A 19679-nucleotide genomic window follows, 5' to 3' on the forward strand; every position below is an offset into this window, starting at 1 on the left:
CTCCAGCAGAGATTCCTCACAAAAATAGTCTTAAAAACCATTAAAGCTAGCATAGTGGACTCTCAAAGTTTAGATTAAGCAACCACAAAAATGTATTATTTCCTTAATGCAGTTTGTTTTGCCCAGCTGCAAAATGTTTCCCACCACTGTTACAGATGTTGTGTGGAAATTAAAAGCATGCCGGGGGGGGGGGGTGGAAGTATCTTATAGCTATACCAGTAGGTGTAATGTGGAACTAACACAATAGCGTTGTTAATTTCTAAATATCATTGTTCTTCCCCCCCCCCCCCCCACAGGCTACTGAAGAAGTTTCTAAAAACTTGGTTGCCATGAAAGAGATTTTGTATGGCACAAATGAAAAAGAGCCACAGACCGAAGCAGTTGCACAGCTTGCACAAGAACTATACAACAGTGGACTTCTCAGCACTCTAGTATCGGATTTACAACTAATCGATTTTGAGGTAATGAGAAAACGTATGGTTGTATTATTTTCTTAACTCTCTGGGCTTGCTTTTACAGACCTTTTCAGTTTTTCTGCAGAATGACTCCCCAGTTACAAAACATATATGTTCAACATTCAGATGTTGAGGAAGGTCTAATAGAGGGGACTGCATACTTGGGGACAGTTGGATGGTTTAATTTTGTTGATGATGCCGTCCACTTCAGCAATTGTGAGTGGGAAGAAGGTGAAAGGTTTAAAGTTAGGGGTGGCTAAGGGTGTGGCACTCGGGAGAAGTGGTACGAGGCTTATCTGTCTATAGACAATTTTGCTTGTCTTTGATTTTAGTTTGGAGGGAAGCAATTTTGTCCAGGAGTGCTATCTGTATGTTTGCACACCATTTGCTATAATTGATACAAGTATCAGGAGGCATAGCAGGTGATTCAAGTTCCTTTTCGACTCTTAATGCTTTAGTGTTTGGGTCTGCTTGCGTAATGCGATTTAAAAAAAATCTCTTTAGCCTGGAAGATAGCTTCTTTATAGTTGATGGAGGCTAAAATGAGTCCGTCCTTGTGGGCATCAGAGGGATGGCTTTTCCACCAGGTTTCAGCACTACGTTTTGCTTTTCGGAGCACTCTTAGCTGTGGTGTGAACCACGAGTCGAGATGCGCGTGTGGTTTCGGTTTCCTAAGTTTTATAGGGGCGATTGAATTTAGAGCTGTGAGCATGGCATGATTATAAGTATCCGCTAGGATCGATGGGTCAGAGCAGGAATCTGTAATTTTAATAAGGGTGTGAAGGATAAGCGGGAGTAATTTGTCTCTTATGTCCCTTTTTGTTTCTAGTGGGCAGGGCAGGCGCGATCGTTGGTATGGGACGGTGGACAGCTTCTATGTTGAAAGTAATAATATGGTGATCTGACCAAGTGCATGGTAAATTGGTTTGTAGACTGATGCAGCAGTTAGTATCAGCTAGCCAATCAAGTGTCCTCCCTTTGATGTGGGTAGGATCTTGGATGTGATGGGTGAATTCCCAAGTCAGTTAAGTTATTAGCAAGGTCTGTCGCAGTGGAGTCATAAGGATCTTGCTAGCCCAAGTTGAGGTCCCCTAGGATGACGATTTGCGATTTTAATTTTAGATTTGTCTAGTAAGGATGTAATCTCATCCACAAAAGATGTTGAAGAGCCAGGCGGTCTGTAGATAAGATGTAAAGTGGCCGTTTGGTTGGGAGATAATGGTAACTTAACCGAGAGTAGCTCAGCTGACTGGATGTTTAGATTAGGTATAGCTCTCAGACCAAGAGTTTTTGTGAATGACAGCAACTCCACCCTCTCTGGATTGTGAAGTATTACGGTCGCATTTAGTGATGGAGTAGTCTGTAGGTATGGCAAGGGAGAGTAAGGGTCCAGAGGCTGCATGTAGCCCAGTCTCTGATATCGCAATAAAGTCAAGCTCTTGAGTCTTGATCAGGTCGGCAATGTCTAATGCGTGAGCCGAAAGGGATCTGGCGTTGACAAGGGTGCCCTTGTCTTTGCATGAGGCTGCTAGGATGTTAAGATTAGTTTTAGGTGTTGGTGTAGAGGGCACCTGGTGGCTAAGGCTAGGAGAAAATAGTTTGGACATGGTGCAATGATTCTCAGTAGGACTACTAGTGCAAGAGAATCTAGATCCTAGCCTCTTGTTTCTGAGGTGTAGTGCACAAGGTTGGTTAGGTGTAGGTTTTTTTAGTGAAGTGTTCCAACCATAAGGCGGGGGAGTTGAGGTACCGGTTGGTGGAAAAGTTATTGTCATTAGGCAGATTATCACATATCGGGGGCTGTCCCGCAATGTGGCTATGTGGTTGCAATATCTGTTGTGGTGGTTGATTCAAGATGGCACTGTAAATTGGATCTATCATCATGACAGTAGGAGTGTTGAATGAAAGTGAACTAGCGAGCTGTGGTTGGGCAGTGTGGATAAGTGCCCTAGCTGTGATGGTTAAAAGTAGGTGTAACGTTTTAAAGGTTTGCGCTAAGTTACCCAAAAGCATGTTAAACAATTGAAGTGGCACATTTATGTGGAGGCAGCTAAAATCACTATTCGAGCAGTCACGTATAGTTGAGCAATTGGGCATATTCAAGAAAGGGCACCTAGGATCGCTGTTGGTACAATCATGTTTAGGCAAGTGACTACAATTGGGCACATTTATGAGGGGGCAGCTAGGTTAACTGATGGTGCAGGCAAGTAAGGAGCTAGGCAAATTAGGCACATTGGAGTAGTAGCATCTAGAATTACTGTTGGTGCATCGGGAATAAATGACCAAAAACAGTTGGGCACAATCGAATAATGCCATCTAAAAATTACTGTTGGTGCAATCGGGTACAAACAGACAAAATAGTTAGGCACATTCAGATGGGGGCAGCTAAGATCACTAGTTGAACAGTCACAGCAGCTGTGATGGGCAGTCGGGGATGTCCCCAAACTGGGTTATAAGAGCACATATGTGGCAGTGACTAGGTCTATTCAGGTATTAAAGCAGTTGCAGATGTGAGGTAGATGGCATTCCATTAATCGTGTTGTAAACCATACTAATGCAGAAGAGCCATAAAGCGTTTGGGTTACAGTCTGATATATAGTGGTAATAGAATGCAGTAACACAGAGGCTTGTGTAGACAAGTTAGCGGGTAGAAGTAACGTGCGACCATAGCAATGCGGTAAGGCAGAGGCAATAGTTAAGTCACACAGTGCGGGTGCATCAGTGAGGTAGAAGGAGTGAGAAGTAATGAGGATGGAGAAGATTTGCTCAGTAAGCGCTCCAAGCTCGCAGGGGAGGAGGTGCTACTCTGTAGGAAATAGATTTGTGCCACGGAGGCGTAGGAAGTGGGAGTGCAATGGCACATGATGCTTCTCCGGCTTCTTATGTGGAGGCAGAGGGCAGGGGGGACATTGTTGAGCGATTGTACAATCAGGTAGAAAGAAAAGCTTTGCGGAGGGTGGTACTGACGCAGTTAACTGTATGGACTTGATGCACGCAGAATAATAAAACAATATGCAATATGTTTTGCTACCAACTGTGCCTAGTATCCAAACAGGCCATGCCACGTGGTTTTTTGTTTGTCCCTTGCCCATCTTATCACTAACCCTTGATCTTGGCCTGTGAGGCTAGGAAAATCCTTATATGCATTACCCACTCCCTGGCTGCTGCAGGGCCATGTGTGTTTGCTGCCAGGGAGTGGGTTGGACTTTCTGGTGCCAATCAACAAACTGGTTAGTGTATCTAAGTGATATTCATGAGTTGTGCCACCAGTGGTCCTGATTGGACCACTGCTGGGGTGTGTGTGTGTGGGCCAGATCTGTGATTGGCTAGTGTGAGTTTTGACCCTTCTATAGTATGGGGTCTCGCATGGATTCACATGCTCGTGAATATTCCCCGTCCTCAGGCTGGGAATCCTCAGTAAAAGAAAAAACGGTTTCACTTTCACTTACAAACTGTCTTTCCCCTAAAAAAAAATAAAAAATTCTGAGCTCTGAGTCGTACTACTCTCAGCCAATCACTGCCCTCTCCCTAAGCCCCTCCTCTTCAGATTTTTACTGCACGTTCAAGTGTTGGGAGTCCTCATGTTTTGCTCCAAGAGCTTATCTACTTTTTTGCGCTTTTTAGTCAAGAAGTTCATACTTTTTTCAAATCGAGCCTGTGTGGTCTTTCGTTCCTTTGACTGGCAAGCAGGGATCAGTTTGTCGGCATCTTTCATCGCCCGTCAAGGGCAAGAATCATTGACGGTTCATCGAAAATTCCAGAAGGCCATCGTGCCTACACTGCACGCCGGACCATGTCGGAGGAGAAGGACGAAGGTTCTTTTCTTCAAGCTGTGCTCCAGCTGCAGATTGTTGAATGTGTTTGTGGAGGACAAACACTCACAGTGCCTCTACTGTCTCCATCCGGATCACAAGGTAGAGGATTGCGAAATTTGCTTGGGATTCACTAAACGCACCATAAAGGATCTGCACAGTAGATTGGCTGCGTGGCTCAATGTCAAGGCTTCTACCCCGTGTGGCAAGCAGGGGCATGCCTCACCCCGGACTGGCTGGTCCGAGTCCTTTGAGGGCACCTCATCCGTTGAGGCCCAAGACGAGGCCAAGCACAGCAAGTCAGTTTCCGTCAGGGTCGCCGCGCAAGCAGGTCCTGCGACGAGCAGAGCGCGCTCATCTTCGTCGCCTGCCGCCATCGCTCCAGTTCCTCCTCAAATTGGAAATTGGCTAACCCCGGGAAGCTGCGGGAGAAGCTGGAGAAGGCCAAGGCACAGGCTAAGGTGTCTGATCTACCCCGAAGACCCAGGTGGTCCAGGAGAAGTTGTCCTCCACAATCGAGCTGGTGGCAGCCGCCCTCGCGATGGTAAAAAGCGGCTGATCCGGTCCAAGCTACCCCTACGACGCCCACAGTGGCCCTTCCTCCCAGGCGGGAGGCTTCGAGTAAACCGGTGGAGAAGACAACAGAGAAAAGTATGCCACCTGTAAGCCTGGCTCCAACCCCTCAGGACGCAAAAAAGGGGGGCAGTGGAGGCCTCTGACATGCTCCAGGGCACGGATATTTCTTCTTCTGACAAAGAGCACATGGTATCCATTCACACGGTCCTGGAAAATGTGGAAAACGACACCACCACCAGCGGTGATGATGGCAGAAACCACCACCACCACCAGCGGTGACAATGGCAGAAACACAGAGGACAATGTAATCGTCGAGGAGGACTATGACGGCGGCGGAGCAGACTATGTAGGCGCTGGGCCCAGCAAGCCTACCCCCCCCCCCCTCCCAGGGAATTGTCGCTGGACATCCTGTCAACTCTCCACACGCTGGTGTCGGAGATCCTGAGGAGGATGCCGACTGCACCCCTGGAGCCGGCCCCGGTGGTACCGGACTCCCCGGCAGTAAAGAAGAGGAAACAGCATCCCACGCCTCCTCATCCACCGCCTCACATACTCAACCCCCACTACCCCCCTCAGGGTTCTGATGCCAGAAGAGACCAAGAAGGAGGGTTTCCTTTACCATCGCGGAGAGGCAAAGAGGAAGACCATTCTGGCAGTGCCTCTCCTGGACGACATCTGGGATGAGGGCCTAGTGCTCGTGAGGAATCCCATCTCAGCCCCACAGAAAAAAGAGGCAGGAAAAGAAATGCTGGGTGCCGGAGTCTGCACCCAAGGGCCTGCAGTCGCAGCCCTTGAAAGACCAAAGGAAATATCGAGGCTTAGTACCACCAAATGAAATACACCAATCACGAGTTCAGGGTTAGAAGTATACTTTTTAATCAAAATACAGATGGCTATCTGGCTCTCGAGCGCCTCGCAGTGTGTACCAGCAGACACTGTGAGGGAAGAGAGTGCTGGACATCATGAAGCATGCATTATTTATACACAGTCCCGGCCACATCATCCAGCCCTTCTCCAAATTAATATCTTACAAGGGTTCATGCCCAGTTCACATGACAAATACAACAATATTGTTTTTAAATACTTTAGATGTTTTCCAGTCTACAAAATACAATGGTTACAACCTTGTTCTATCTGGTCATGTTGTTTCTCCAGCTTAAAGTAAGTCCAGTTTCAAGAAACTAATTCAATGGGGTTCTATAACGGTACATAATTTTAGTTGTGCAACATTCAGTTCCAGTGTTTGTTTAAGGATGAAGCTATTGGTGCAGGCAACACTTGAATTGAGGTTCACTTTGGCTCCAAGGTTTCTTAGCACAAGACAAAATATTCTACTCTCAGCAGCCCCAATATTGACATAGTTCAAAGCTCATTTTGCTCTGCTGCAGCCAAAAACACAGGTTAGCATTTTAGGACAGAAAGGAGGAGTTGGAAAGATTTTTTTCATAATTTGGTGTGCCCAAAACTGGCGCTGAACACCACGCAGCCTTGAGCAGATCAAAAGCTTTCTGGCAATCCATGTTCCATGGTAAAGGCAAAGAAATGCCCTCCTTTGTCAATGCCAACAAAGGTTTTATCATTAATGAACAATTTGGGATCCACTGTCAAAAGTATGAAGCCATACCTTATTATTGTGTGTGTGTCTCTCTATCTCTATCTCTATCTCTATCTCTATATTTGGGACAGACATGCTACAGATGCTTTGTATCCGTCAGTCTTCTTCCCTCATTTGACAGGAGGTAGCCTAAATAGGTGACTTCTTGTTGACAATACTAAAACTTTTTAATGAAGCCTTATGCCCATGTTCTGCTAAATGAATAAGCAGCAACACAGTGCACTCCTTGCAAGCAACCTCAGAATCTGCAGCTAGAAGCAAATCGTTTACATACTGCAAGCAGAAGGTAACTCAGTAGAAGGTATCAAGCTTTTCTTCAATGCTCTACTATAAATACTTGGCCTCTCAGTGTACCCTTGTGGCACATGAGTAAATGTAAACAAGCGCCCCCCCCCACCTAGGGTGAACGCGAACAAATAACGACTGTCAATATGTACAAGAATACTGAAAAGCATTTTTCAAATCCACAACACTAAAATGAGTAGCTGAGGCTGGAATCATGGTCAATATTGTAGTAACATCAGGTACAATTGTAAACTGTGGGGCAACAACCTTATTAATTGCGCGTAAGTCACTAATAAAGCGAAAAGGAATCACATTCTCCCATTTCTTATACACGCTCCGTGCAATTTCCTCAATCATACCAATGTGTACAAAATCAGAAATAATACTCTTCATAGCCTGCTCACCTTCAACCGAAATCTTATATTGCGGAATACACAGTAATTTAACACCTGGTTTCAATACAGTTTTAACTGTTTCAATTTGTAAAATGCCAATGTCATTGTAATTAGCTGCCCATAGACATGTCGGAACCTTATTCAATTCGGACACTAAAGGTCTAGACAAAAATTGAGGAACAGAAGTTTGTTGAGGCAAAATCATTTACCCTCCATCCGGAGAAAAGTAAATTACAGCATTCCATTTTTTCAACAAATTCAATCATTTTCGCCACAATTTGTCGTCCAAAGGAATGGACCTGAATCAGTAAATGGCCTCTGTAAAATCGATACCGGCTGAGAGACCGGACTAGCCACTGGCGTACCAGAAAACCCTACAGAAATGTTTCCCTGACAGGGGAATATCTGGAACCCGTAAATGATCAATAGAGCACTTCTGTGCTCTTGTATCTATCAAAAATAGATGCTCCCAATTCCCCAACTTCATTTCAACATAGGGCCTTTTCTGATCGACGGGAGTAGGTACTGGTTCCAGACTCTGCTTCGGGCTGTCTTAGCGGAACAGTATATCATCAAATGCAAGATCCTCAGAAAAATACAGGCGAAGGATTATCGAAAATGTTCCCACCATTAACACTATGTTGCTGACTATCCTGTGAAGATGACTGTTGATTCTGAGTGAACTGACTTCTACCAGGACCCCTATCCCAGGACGGCCTCTGTATCGTCTACCCACGACACCATATGTGCTATTCGATCTCTTGCTCCCCAATTACTTTCCTGTCTACAATAGGCACATTGGTTCATGTGTACAGGACCCAGTTTCACAATACTCTCTGGTGTAAATTGGCCTCTAAACTGTGTATTCCCACCTCTGGCTCCTCTAGCGATCTGCTGCAACAGTACTCTAATTTTCAAGTCTCCCTTCTTCTTTTCCAATCTTTCCTTCTCTGAATTAATGCTATTTTCATAGTACTGAGCCATATGTAATACTTCAGATTGTGATTTTGCTTGCAAAGCTCTTTCATGCTTCATTATCTGTGATTGAATTTCAGGCAATAATCCGCGTACAAACTTGTCTTTTCCTTGACTCCGTGCTCAAATCTTGACCACTAAAGTCTGAAAATACTTGCTCAAATCTATTCAAATACTCAGTTACACCCTCTGACTTCAATTGTACGCAAGCCGTAAGCTTGTCCCATATGATTTAATGTAACCACTATTCTGTCTGGCAACATCAGTATCACTTGTGGCGGTTTCTCGCCAGCATTCCTTTCTCCATCTATCCGTACCAAGTTATTCCATGTATCACCCATCCCTGCCTGATCGTCTACGGTTCTAATTTGCTTCCATAAATCAGCAGGAAGGATCACGGGAAACAGAAAATCTATATCACTCGGCGTGAAAACTGATGAATGCAAGACAGATTTAATTTCTTTATAAAATCCTTTGGGATTCTTCTTAATATCTGGAATCGTTTGTCTAATGGTATTCACTTTCTGTCTAGAAAATGGGACATGGACAAACTGTGAGACATAATGTGCTTCAATAGTAGTGGCTTGTGTGCCTGCTGTGGCATTTGCTGGAATTTCTACTTTCGGAACAAATGTCGGAGGAATCTCTCTCATTGGCATTTGAAAAATAGGCAATTCTAAACGCTTATTAAGCAACAAGGCTAAATCAAGTGACAAAGTAGTCAAAGCAGTATCGGGCGAAAATGCTCTTATAAATGACCATCAAATCTGCGGGACAACAAACATTTCTGTTCACAAACTCATCTTGTAGATACTCTACCATCACCTGTAACACTTTCCTTTGCATTGCCAGAACATACTGACTAAACGTGTCGTGCACTTCAATGGGAGAAATTGAAACATCCGAAATCCATCTAAGAGCGTCTCTTGTGCAAACGCACATTTCTTCACTCATTGGTTTCAATGGAGGAGTAAATCGTTTCTGCACATATAAGGCTTCCAGTCTATTACCATCTAGTTCCATCTATTACCATCTATTCCCACTAGTTTTGAATCCCTTTTAGCGAATTAAAATCAATTTTTAGCATTTTTCCCAGTCGTTTCAAATCACATTCAAAAGCATTTGACCTGTTTAAAATCATTCCTGTTCTCTCTAAGCTTGCTGGGGAATTGGGATTGAACTGCATTGTTGATTGTATATTCCTGAAACCTGTGTGCCCCATTCCATCTCCATATTGCATATTAGGGGGGATTGAGTAGTAACAGGGGGAAAGAGTGATTACATTATCTTTGGTTGAATTCCTATCCAGTTTTATTTCTGTGCTGCCTTAATTTCATATCATTGCATTTCATTGAACCCACACAAAGTTATTCTCTGCTACATTATTCTTATCACCCATACCCCTATTGATTAAAGAGACTGTTGATTGTATGATATCACCCATAGCTGATCAGTGTATAAATATTAATAAGTGTGATATCTAGATGTTGTTCATATTCATTAAAGTGTGATATATTGTTTAATTCATCAAATCTTTTAACTTTGCAAAACAAACCTACTTCTTGGTTCAGTGAGATCGGGGGGAATTCAAAGAGAGGGGCGTGATATAAGGGTACATCATCCAGGAATAAAAGAACTTTTGACATAAAAATATATAAATAAGGGTTCCAGCTGGGCATCTCACGCTAGGCATTGACTTGGGTGGAGTGCTGGGTTGAAACCACTTACAATCCAAATGAGGTCAAAACAAATGAGCGAGTGAGAAAAAGGTCTTACTCACTCCAGGGTAAAAATGAAAAAGCCCTGAAGTCCAGTAAAATAGATGCCGTTCTCTAAGGTTGAAGGGTATTAGCACAGAAATTAGAATTCTCTTTAACACTGCGGGACGATCTCAGGGCGATTGAGGACTCCTTTGAGAGCAGTGACAACTTCAGGAGAACGCAGTATCCCTGTGACCCTCCTGTCTTCCCTCTCGACCCTTCCTATTCCCCAATACTGACATGTGCTATAGCAGCATATCCCAAATGAGCACCACTGGGATGAGGAAGAGGCTACAGGGAATGATGATCACTATCCAGAATGACTGTGCGTTCTAGTCTTCCAGAGGTTCCTACTGGCCCGCTGTCAGTTGTAGAATGAGAGGTAAGAGAATGATGGTGTCTTCATCTTCGGTCCAGCACCGACCGAAAACTAAAAGAATTAAAATTATTTGCCACCCCATCAATGGGCCTTGCACAGAATACAACTCTGCATGCAAATAGTCACTTTCTTTGATTACGTTTTCCAAGTTTGCAGTCTGCACGGCCTTGGTCAGCATAGCCTGACTGACAGCATGTGATCACATGCTTTTTGTTTTTTCATGGCTTTTATACATAAATACAGACAGGAAACTAATTATCTTTATGTCTGTATTTATGTGTAAGAATCTGTAAAAACATCAAACCGGGAGTCACAACTATAATACGGTGGCCTCTCTGAATCCACTGCCACGGTTGATTCTGAAAATCCCATTTAACACCTTTCTTGCCAGGTGTGTTAGCCTTTCCCCTTGGGTTAGTGGTTGTAGGATTCTCTACACTGCACGTTACAAAAACTGCCTTACATGTGGTGAGCCTTTATTTAATCCTTGATGATTTTGCAGAGGCATTGGGAAGGGCATGGGGGCAGTGTCCTTTCAATGAAGTACAAGGAGATTTGGGTGCCCGCTAAAGAGCCCAACCACTCGGCTTGTGGATGCTATGGGTTTTCACTGATCTCTACAGGCAGGAGTGGCATTTATGCCTATTAAGCAACCACAAGGATTACATCTTTCAACGTGCACTGTGTTGTGTAGCAACAGGAATAAGTGCCCATGACCTCTAATCCAGCCTTCCTTGCCAGCACCCTCAAATAACAATTGCCTTTGCTCCTTGGACATTATTCACAACATTAGACACCAACTTGGTGTACCCACCTCCCTTTGACACCCAGGCCACCTGAATTAATGGTTAAAGCCCCAAAGAAACCTATTGCTTTAACGCATTATTTATGCATGCGCATATATATATATATATATATATATATATATATATATATATATATATATATATATATATATATATATATATATATATAGTTTTACAAAGGTAGCGGGCGCCCCTCTCTCGCAAGAACAGACATGATAACCTGTTCAGTGGTTATTAACCACTTGAGAGTTCGCAGCCACTGCTTTTACTCACTGTGCCTTTCACAGATGGGAAATATCCATTTGCATATCAGTCTTTGTCCTGCCCAGGGGCAGTCCAGCACCGAAATACAATGGCAACTCCAATCTGAACGAGAGTACCACCAGCAACCCCATACACGTGTTTCACCCTTGTTGGGGATCATCAGTGAGGTGAAGCTGATGCCTCTCTAAGCACAGTGAGAGGGAGACCACGTCTGGTTGCCCCCAGGAGACCTAGGGTTACCAATCCCAGGTTCCTTAAAAAATAGTTTTACAAAGGTAGCGGGCGCCCCTCTCTCGCAAGAACAGACATGATAACCTGTTCAGTGGTTATTAACCACTTGAGAGTTCGCAGCCACTGCTTTTACTCACTGTGCCTTTCACAGATGCTCACTGATGATCCCCAACAAGGGTGAAACACGTGTATGGGGTTGCTGGTGGTACTCTCGTTCAGATTGGAATTGCCATTGTATTTCGGTGCTGGACTGCCCCTGGGCAGGACAAAGACTGATATGCAAATGGATATTTCCCATCTGTGAAAGGCACAGTGAGTAAAAGCAGTGGCTGCGAACTCTCAAGTGGTTAATAACCACTGAACAGGTTATCATGTCTGTTCTTGCGAGAGAGGGGCGCCCGCTACCTTTGTAAAACTATATATATATATATATATCACACACACACTACCATTCCCATGTGTACTAGACATGGACACCTCAGTAATTTTGATCCCTCCCCAGGTTGCTCCTGAGGGTTAAGATCCCTCTGTTCGATCCAAGGAGGGGAAAAGCACAGGTGCCTTGATTGCCTTGTAGCCATTGCTGTACTGAATGAGCAGGCCATTCCTGGCAAAAGCAAACTCTCTGGGTGAGATGGCTCGCATTCCTTGTCAACATTTGGTCAATTCTGTACATTATCGTGAATGGTTTAGAAGATAAAAAACTTGGAGTAAGAAAACAGAGTATCCAAGCATCTAAGGAACGTGCCTACTCCTAGTTCATAGGCAATCCCACTCAGCGCTGCAAGAGTAAGATCGAGTTCTTGATGATGGAGAAATGGCATACCTAGCTACCGTTGCTCAGCCTCTTGTCAATCCATCGCTGATCCATTAGTCATGCAAGCCTTTCCCAGCTACTTCCGTCCAACACAAATGCCTTACATCTTCAACCACCCTTGAAAACACTAGCGTGCCTCCACTGCCTCTGACTTTATATCCCCTTCAACACCACGTGCTCATTTATTTGACCACTTATTTGTAGTGAAATTCATGTTGAGTCAATATATGTAAATACAACAAAAAGCAAACAGTAAAACTGTGCGTGTTCTCGGTCTGTCTCTAGGCCCGAGTGCCAGGAATAAAGGAGGGAGTATAAAATCACCCCGAAAATGATAGGCCGGTGGACACTTTGAATAACATTTTACACATTGAACTGTACAACTGAGCTGTGGATCTGTTGATTGATGGTTAGCTGTAAATCAACATGCCTTCTGTCTGTTATTGCCAGTAAAATGTTGTAGGTGTTATTAAAATACATACATTAATACATTGCATTATTCTAAAAGGAACAAAATAACACATCTGCCGTAATGATGATAATATGATTATCCAAATCTGATTAAAAAATATTAAAGATTGTTCAAGTTTTGTTAGCCTTGTTTGATGTAAAACAATTGATAATGCTTACCAAGCATTCTCTTCAACAGGGTAAAAAGGACGTGGCTCAGATCTTCAACAACATCCTAAGACGGCAAATTGGTACAAGAACTCCAACAGTGGAATACATATGCACCCAACAAAACATACTTTTTATGTTGTTAAAAGGGTATGTATTTATTATATTATATGGTACCCCTGACCATTTATACCCAGAATTGTCTCTTGATAAAAGCTGCTGGTGGGAACTTATTTTTGTCAGTATGCACAGCTCCCTTCAGTCCCACTACCACAGTGGCTTCAGGGCAGAAAGAGTTTAGATGTACTCTGAAGCAGCTGTGAAACCTGAGCAAGAAAAATACTGCCTTTCTGGTGGAGGTGTATAAAGAAAAACGTCCTGGACAAGTATGCTAGACTTGATAAAGACTGCAGAAACTAGGATTTATTACCAATACCCTCTCTGTGAGCTTCAACATGAAGATCTAAAAAAGACAAATGCACGCAAGGAAATTAAGTGCTAATTCCCTTCAACCTTGGAGACCCCCAGCTCTTTTGCTGGACTTTAGGACTTTTTAATTTTAACCCTCGAGTGAGTGAGACCATTTTTCTTACTCATGTGTTTTGACCTGATTTGGATTATGTGTTTGTTCTGTTTTCGGAGTCTGACAAACTCCATAGACATCTACTTTTTGTATGGTGACACACAGCACCTTCAGTGCAGTGTCACGGAGAAATCATTTCGATTTCTCAGAAGGTTTAAATACCTTTTCTTGTGTGAACTACTGTTCCCAAGAATAGTGAAGTGAAATTGACTTTACCTACCTTTTCTCTTTGTAGGTCCAGCACACACCATCTTATGTGGAGTGCTGGAGGGTTACTTAGTAGCCCCTTAGCCTACATTCTCATGTAACAATTTTATGTTACCCTCACTACTTTAAATGACTAGTGACAGTGGTTACATTTTCCTACCATTGTGCTTTTCTACTGCAGTATGAATCCTCAGCTGCAGTATATAGCACCCATGAGTGACCATTGTGTCAAACTGGCCCGATCTTCTTTTTTCGCCATTTTCTGTTTGTGAGGTCTTTCTTAGGGTTTGCTCTGCGCGTTGAGCCAGTTTGAGCCCTTTGTTCGCTTTGCCTTTGGCGGGCTTCAACCCTGAAGCCAACTTCCCTGTCCTTTGTTTCTAGGAATGCCTGAATGCAACCAGTCCTGATTGGCTGGCTGTCCTTTCAGGACAGCCACCCTGCTGTGATTGACAGCCTCGGCTGTCCATGAATGGGAGAAACCTGCATAAACGGCTAGGGTTTTGGGACTAGAGGCAGAGTCGACCGCTGGGAGAAACGCCTGACGAAGAAACAGTGAACAAAGCTTGCTGCATCAACCTGGACCTTTGAATTACCCTGTGAAGCCCTGCTGCTGTGCTGAAACTCCTTATTCTCATCGACAAGAGAAGCTCAGGAAGTGTGACCAACTAACCCTGAGACAAACTCCACTGGACCATCTTCCCTGATTTGCTGTACTTCTTTGCTGCTGCAGGAACCGAGTGCCAGGGGCTGAGAAATCCGTAGTCCAGAGCAACGTCTGAAATCAGGCCAGAAGGTCTAGGAGTCTCTAAAGGACCCTCCAGAAGCAGGACGACCCAAGCTAGAGTCCCCTAACCAGAGTGCAGGACCCAAGGAGTGAAGGAAGCCCAACCGGTATCCGAGATGCGCAGTGGTGCAGTTTACCGAGCGCTGAAACTGCGAAGTGCAGCTGATCCGAAAAGAGCCCATAGCTGTCGACAACCTCCAAATTGCTGCCACTTTAGCCCTCCAGACGTCCTCCCTCTTGTCCCCACGACTGAGGCTCAGGAACACCAGGCCTGCATCGCTGCAACAGGACCAATTCCATCTGGACAATTCTTTTTAAAACCAGATGTACTGTTAAGACTTGGGGTACTTACCTAGTTTTCTTTCTAGCTGTGCTCTTCTCAGTTGAGACTGTTATTGGCTTATCTGTAGAGTTGATTCCAACTCTGCTTTCCATGGGCTTAACAGCTTGTGACCCTACAAGTGATTTCTACAAACCTCTCTAACTTTGCAAGACTTTTATTATCTAAGAAATACCTTACCTACATAGACTGCTCCAATTGACTTTGGCTGTCCTGGCTCCCTGCAGACTCTTCTAGTCCATTGACATTGATATTTGTGTCCCTCATAGGTGGTACTTGTTTTAGACTGTTATTGATGGGAAAGGCTTGTCTAGGCTTCATTGGAAGATTTAAGTATACCTTGAGAACCTGTTTAACCTTTTTCTTTCCTTTTAACCTTTCCTTTCTGCAACCTCAGAATCTACAGTATAACTAGTGATACATAAATGCTATTACTGTCCTTGTGAAGGAAGTCACCTCAGGGTGTAGGAATTGTGTATGAAGCATCTCTAAAGAGTATCCACTCACTTGTGCTGATCCTGAAATAGTTTTAAAGTTTATTTGATTGTTACAAAAATTGCCCTTTTAAAAGAATACTTATTTAAAAATTGATGTTAAATAACGATTTATAACAGAAACCTAGAGTATAAGTGTTACTTGGTTACTTGTAAATACGAATTTCATTGCTACAGCTCAATTTGACCCTTCTTGAGTTAGGCCTGGCTGCTCAGTCACACTACCAACTTGTGTACCAATAGCAAAAGGTGGGTTACCTAATACCAAGCAGATAAGTGTTGTGTAGTCTCACACAGTGTGACTGCACCAACATTTACCTAACCACTCCCCCTTTTACAGTCAGTGAAAAGGATAACACCAGCTTAGGTCAGCTTAACTCTTACAAATGCAGTTAAAGCATCATCTTACACCAGAATTACTAGTAGCAACTACAGCTCGCAAACAGGCAGGGACACCATTGGCGTCTGAGTTCCCACCTGATAAGGGGAGTAAAAAGATGTATGATCTATGGAGAAAGGTCGCTACCTCTGCTGCATATAAAGCATGCATTGTTAATTCAACAGCAGTGGGCTGTTATAATAGAGCCCAATGGGACCAGATGGACGACCTAGTTAAGGAAGTCCATGAACCGCTTAGATCCCAAATGCTAAAGGTTTTCAAGAGGGCAAAAAATCTGCAAATGTGATTTTATAAAAAAATTACCTTGATTCGTCGGACTACGGACATATTTATTGTGTAGTAATCGGTTATTAACATGGCCTGGCTTCAAGGGTTCGGATTCACATGAGCGACCCAAACTACTCTCCTTGATATACCAGTGGAAGAGAATCTGTTTGGCAAAGTGGCAGATGAAGCTTTGAAAAAAGCCAAAAAGAACACACCATCAAGTCTATAGGGCACATTGCAGTAAAACCCTATTAACATAGTGGCTTTCCTGCTAATAGATGTGGTTTTTGTTCTCAAAGTTTCCCCAGGGCATTATCACAGTCCACATAACAGCAGCCTCAGCAACTGGCTTACCAACCAGGGCTCACACTAGTAGTGTCTGAGATAGCACTTTGAAAGCCCACTTTGGGTGAAGAGGGTTATACTACTTGGGTTTAGCCTGCAAACACACATGGGTTTGGTAGAATGGCTAGCAGTTGGTCTTAGTCTGAGGGACGAGGGCTGTAGTAAGGTCAAAAGAACTCAGAACATACTAGTTCAAGAAAACACTGATACGCTATGAAGTTATATTCAATATAGTTATTTAATTTCTGATGCTTGAGAATCTGCTTAGAATCAATCACATGCTGTGCATATAGTCTGACATCTAGTGGTAATCTCAGAGTATTGGATCCCTTTTCGAAGATCAAAAAGGGATGTTGACATGGGCGTGACTGTAACAGCATTCCTAACGTGACATGTAGTGTACTCCAAATCCTTTGGGCATTTCGGTCCCCCCAGATTGTTTTTTTCCACCTTTCTGGTCGGTCACTTAATGCAGAGCTAGTCTATGGAGTCTGTATTGCTACTTGTTTGTTTGGCGATCCATCGCCTGATCTTCGGCTGTTCGACTATCGTCACCCTTTTCGATGGCTGACCCGGTTTTGCCGATTCCACACCTCCGGCCACTGAATTGCCGTTTCTTCTCGGCCTTGGACCTCGGGCCTGAGATTACAGTAGGGCGAGTGGGGACACGGTCTGACTATTCTCTTGAGAATGCCTTTTCCTTGCCCCTCCCCCTCTTCCTCCTTTCATCTGGCTGCCTTTTCCCTCCACTGTGGAGTGAACTCCTTTCAAATCTTGCTTGTCGTATTACTGTAAATTCCCCTGGAAGGATATTCATAGAGTATGGAATTGGGGTCTCCCTTGTGACGACGAACAGCGTTGCAAGCTCTGAAAGCTCTTTCTGCCTAAGACCCTTACGGACAGGCACATCAAGTGGTGGGCGGCCTATGCCATACAGGCCGAGAGTCACTCTCCCGCCAGCGCCATCGCCTCGGACAAGGAGTCTGTAAGCAGCCACGGCTCTGGATCGGAGCCCATAGACAATAACGGTGTAGTCTATCGACTCCCGCGTAACTGTCCATAGCCCTGATAAGCATGCTGCCAGCAATGCGACAAAAAGACACACACCATTCCCATAAAACCAAACGCACACCCCTCTGCCTCATTTGATGGATTTGCTGAAGAAACCATTGACACCCGTAGGCCAGTCGAAGAGTTTGGTGGCGCCTACTGAACCTTGTGGTTCCGGCCCTGCTGCTCCCCCGTCATCTTGGCCGGCGCAAGGCCTTAGGGCTTCGGCCTTACCGGACGGCTTCCAATAAATCTTTAGCGCACAATGCAGTAGCGTCAAAAGACGTGCTGAAACGTGCATCTCTCGAAGAAAAAAAAACACTGCCATAGCTTCGGGAGAAGCTTTCCAAGGCCCATTCTCATGGCTCCGTCCTTAAGGCCTTACCTGAGGGATTTTCTCAAGCCTCTCCCCCTTTTCCTTAGGCCCATCAGAGTATCCTACTCCAGCTGCTCCATCTTTCCCTCCCCATTGAGGAATCTTCTTCCTCATTCTGGACCAGGGAAAAATGTGAGGCCTGCATGGACAAAATGTCTGAATTCATATACTTTCCAGCTAAATTTGTTGAAACTTTGAAAAGACTTTGGTGCTCAATTTTCATCTTTTCCTAGACGGTCTCCCTGAAACTCCTGTGAACATCTTTCAGGATGACGACCTATTATGTCACATATCCGGATCAGACCTCTCGAGCCAATTTCTCAAGATCCAGATACCTGGCCCATCAATGATGACCATTGTACTTGGCCCAATACTCCTGCCCGCAAACCTGACCCGGATAATATCTTCCTGGATGCTACTCCCGTCTGTGAACCACAGGCGGCTTTGTGTGTCGATGATCAGATGTTGTTCAACTTCCTCCTCAGAAAGGCTGCTGACCACTTCAAAATCATCACTCAGGAAGTCGTTCAGTGATTAATGCTCCTGCGGATTAAATCAGTGCTCCTATGCACAGCGCCGTACCGCCTGTGCTCCCCCCCCCCACCCCTCACCGAGCATCAAATGGTCTGCCATAGCGACGCACATCCAAATGAGGTCCTATCTGTACTTGCCTCTGCTTGTCCTAATGCCATAACCGTGCCTTGCATTACCGATGTATACTAGGTCTGCCCAAACTGGTTTACATGATAATGTTGCTAAAAAGGCACATAGTTCCACCATGCTGTTTGCTGCATTGCTGCTGCATCTTTGAATGTTTGCTCGCTTAAAACTGTTATTGTCAATCTTGATTGTGCAAAATATGCTTCCAGCCCCATCAATGCTGCCTGCTGCATCGACTCATTTTCCGTTAAAATTTCTCCTACCATTGCTAGGTGTGCTAAAACTGCCATCTGCACTGACTATGTACTACTGCATGCCTGCTCTGATAGAACTTCTCCTGCCAATGTTAGCTCTGCTAAAACTGCTACTAGCTCTAGAACTGCTCCTACAAATGTTTGTCTTGCCAAAACGTTTGCTACCCCTACTGCATCCTACGTGACACTGCATTATTGAATGTCTGTTTTGCTAAAATAATAATCTGGTTAATGCCAGCAGTGCAGAAATTGCTAACTTTCCTATCTCTTATGCCTCCTACAATAACAATGATCTAATCAAAACTTCCTTGCCAAAAAAGCCATGATAAATGTTAGCATGCCCTGCTCCACAATGCCAATCACCCAAGCTACTCCCATAATTGTGGTATGTCCAATTTTCACCAACCTCACTATGCCTAAGAAGTTAGACACAATCCCACTAGGAGAGGGCCGTCACTTTACGCTTGCTCCCTACCTGCGCATGCCCTTGACATTAACAACCTCACCTCTCGCAACCTACATGCATTGGCCATCTCTGAAACATGGCTTCGTGAAGCATCTGGGCCAGCCCCCTCTTTAGCCATCCCCCAGGATACTCGATCTACCGGAAAGACGAGACTAAGCGGTGTTCCCTTCTTGGCCAAAGGTTCCTTTCACATTAGTCAGATCAACAACACCTTTTAAGGGAATGGAGACCTCCTTTCCCTTAAGTTCTTCCCCCTCAACCACGTGTACTAGTTCTACCCATCTCATCTACCGCCCTCCAAGCCCTACCCTGAGCTTCAAAGAAAATCTCCTCCATATCCTCGGCGATAATATCAAGATCTCCTCTAAAATCATCTCACTAGACAACCTAAACCTAGGCCTCAATGACACCCAGGACCCTCGTGTTGCCTCGTTAGCCTATGCCCTCAAAACCTTCGACTTCAAG

The 19679-nt window shown here is 44.4% G+C and overlaps 1 protein-coding gene across 2 annotated transcripts in view; it reads left to right on the forward strand.

Moving 5' to 3' along the window:
* Positions 1 to 19679, forward strand: part of CAB39 (calcium binding protein 39) — a 323674-nt gene that overhangs the window by 55648 nt on the left and 248347 nt on the right. For both annotated transcript variants that reach the window (XM_069618308.1, XM_069618309.1), the window contains exons 3-4: positions 297 to 461; positions 13020 to 13138. In XM_069618308.1, the coding sequence (XP_069474409.1) occupies positions 297 to 461; positions 13020 to 13138 (284 nt within the window). The remainder of the gene's footprint in view (positions 1 to 296; positions 462 to 13019; positions 13139 to 19679) is intronic.

The sequence above is a fragment of the Ambystoma mexicanum genome, chromosome 10, assembly GCF_040938575.1.
Source record: "Ambystoma mexicanum isolate Mex_15411 chromosome 10, UKY_AmexF1_1, whole genome shotgun sequence".
Taxonomy (NCBI): Eukaryota; Metazoa; Chordata; class Amphibia; order Caudata; family Ambystomatidae; genus Ambystoma; species Ambystoma mexicanum.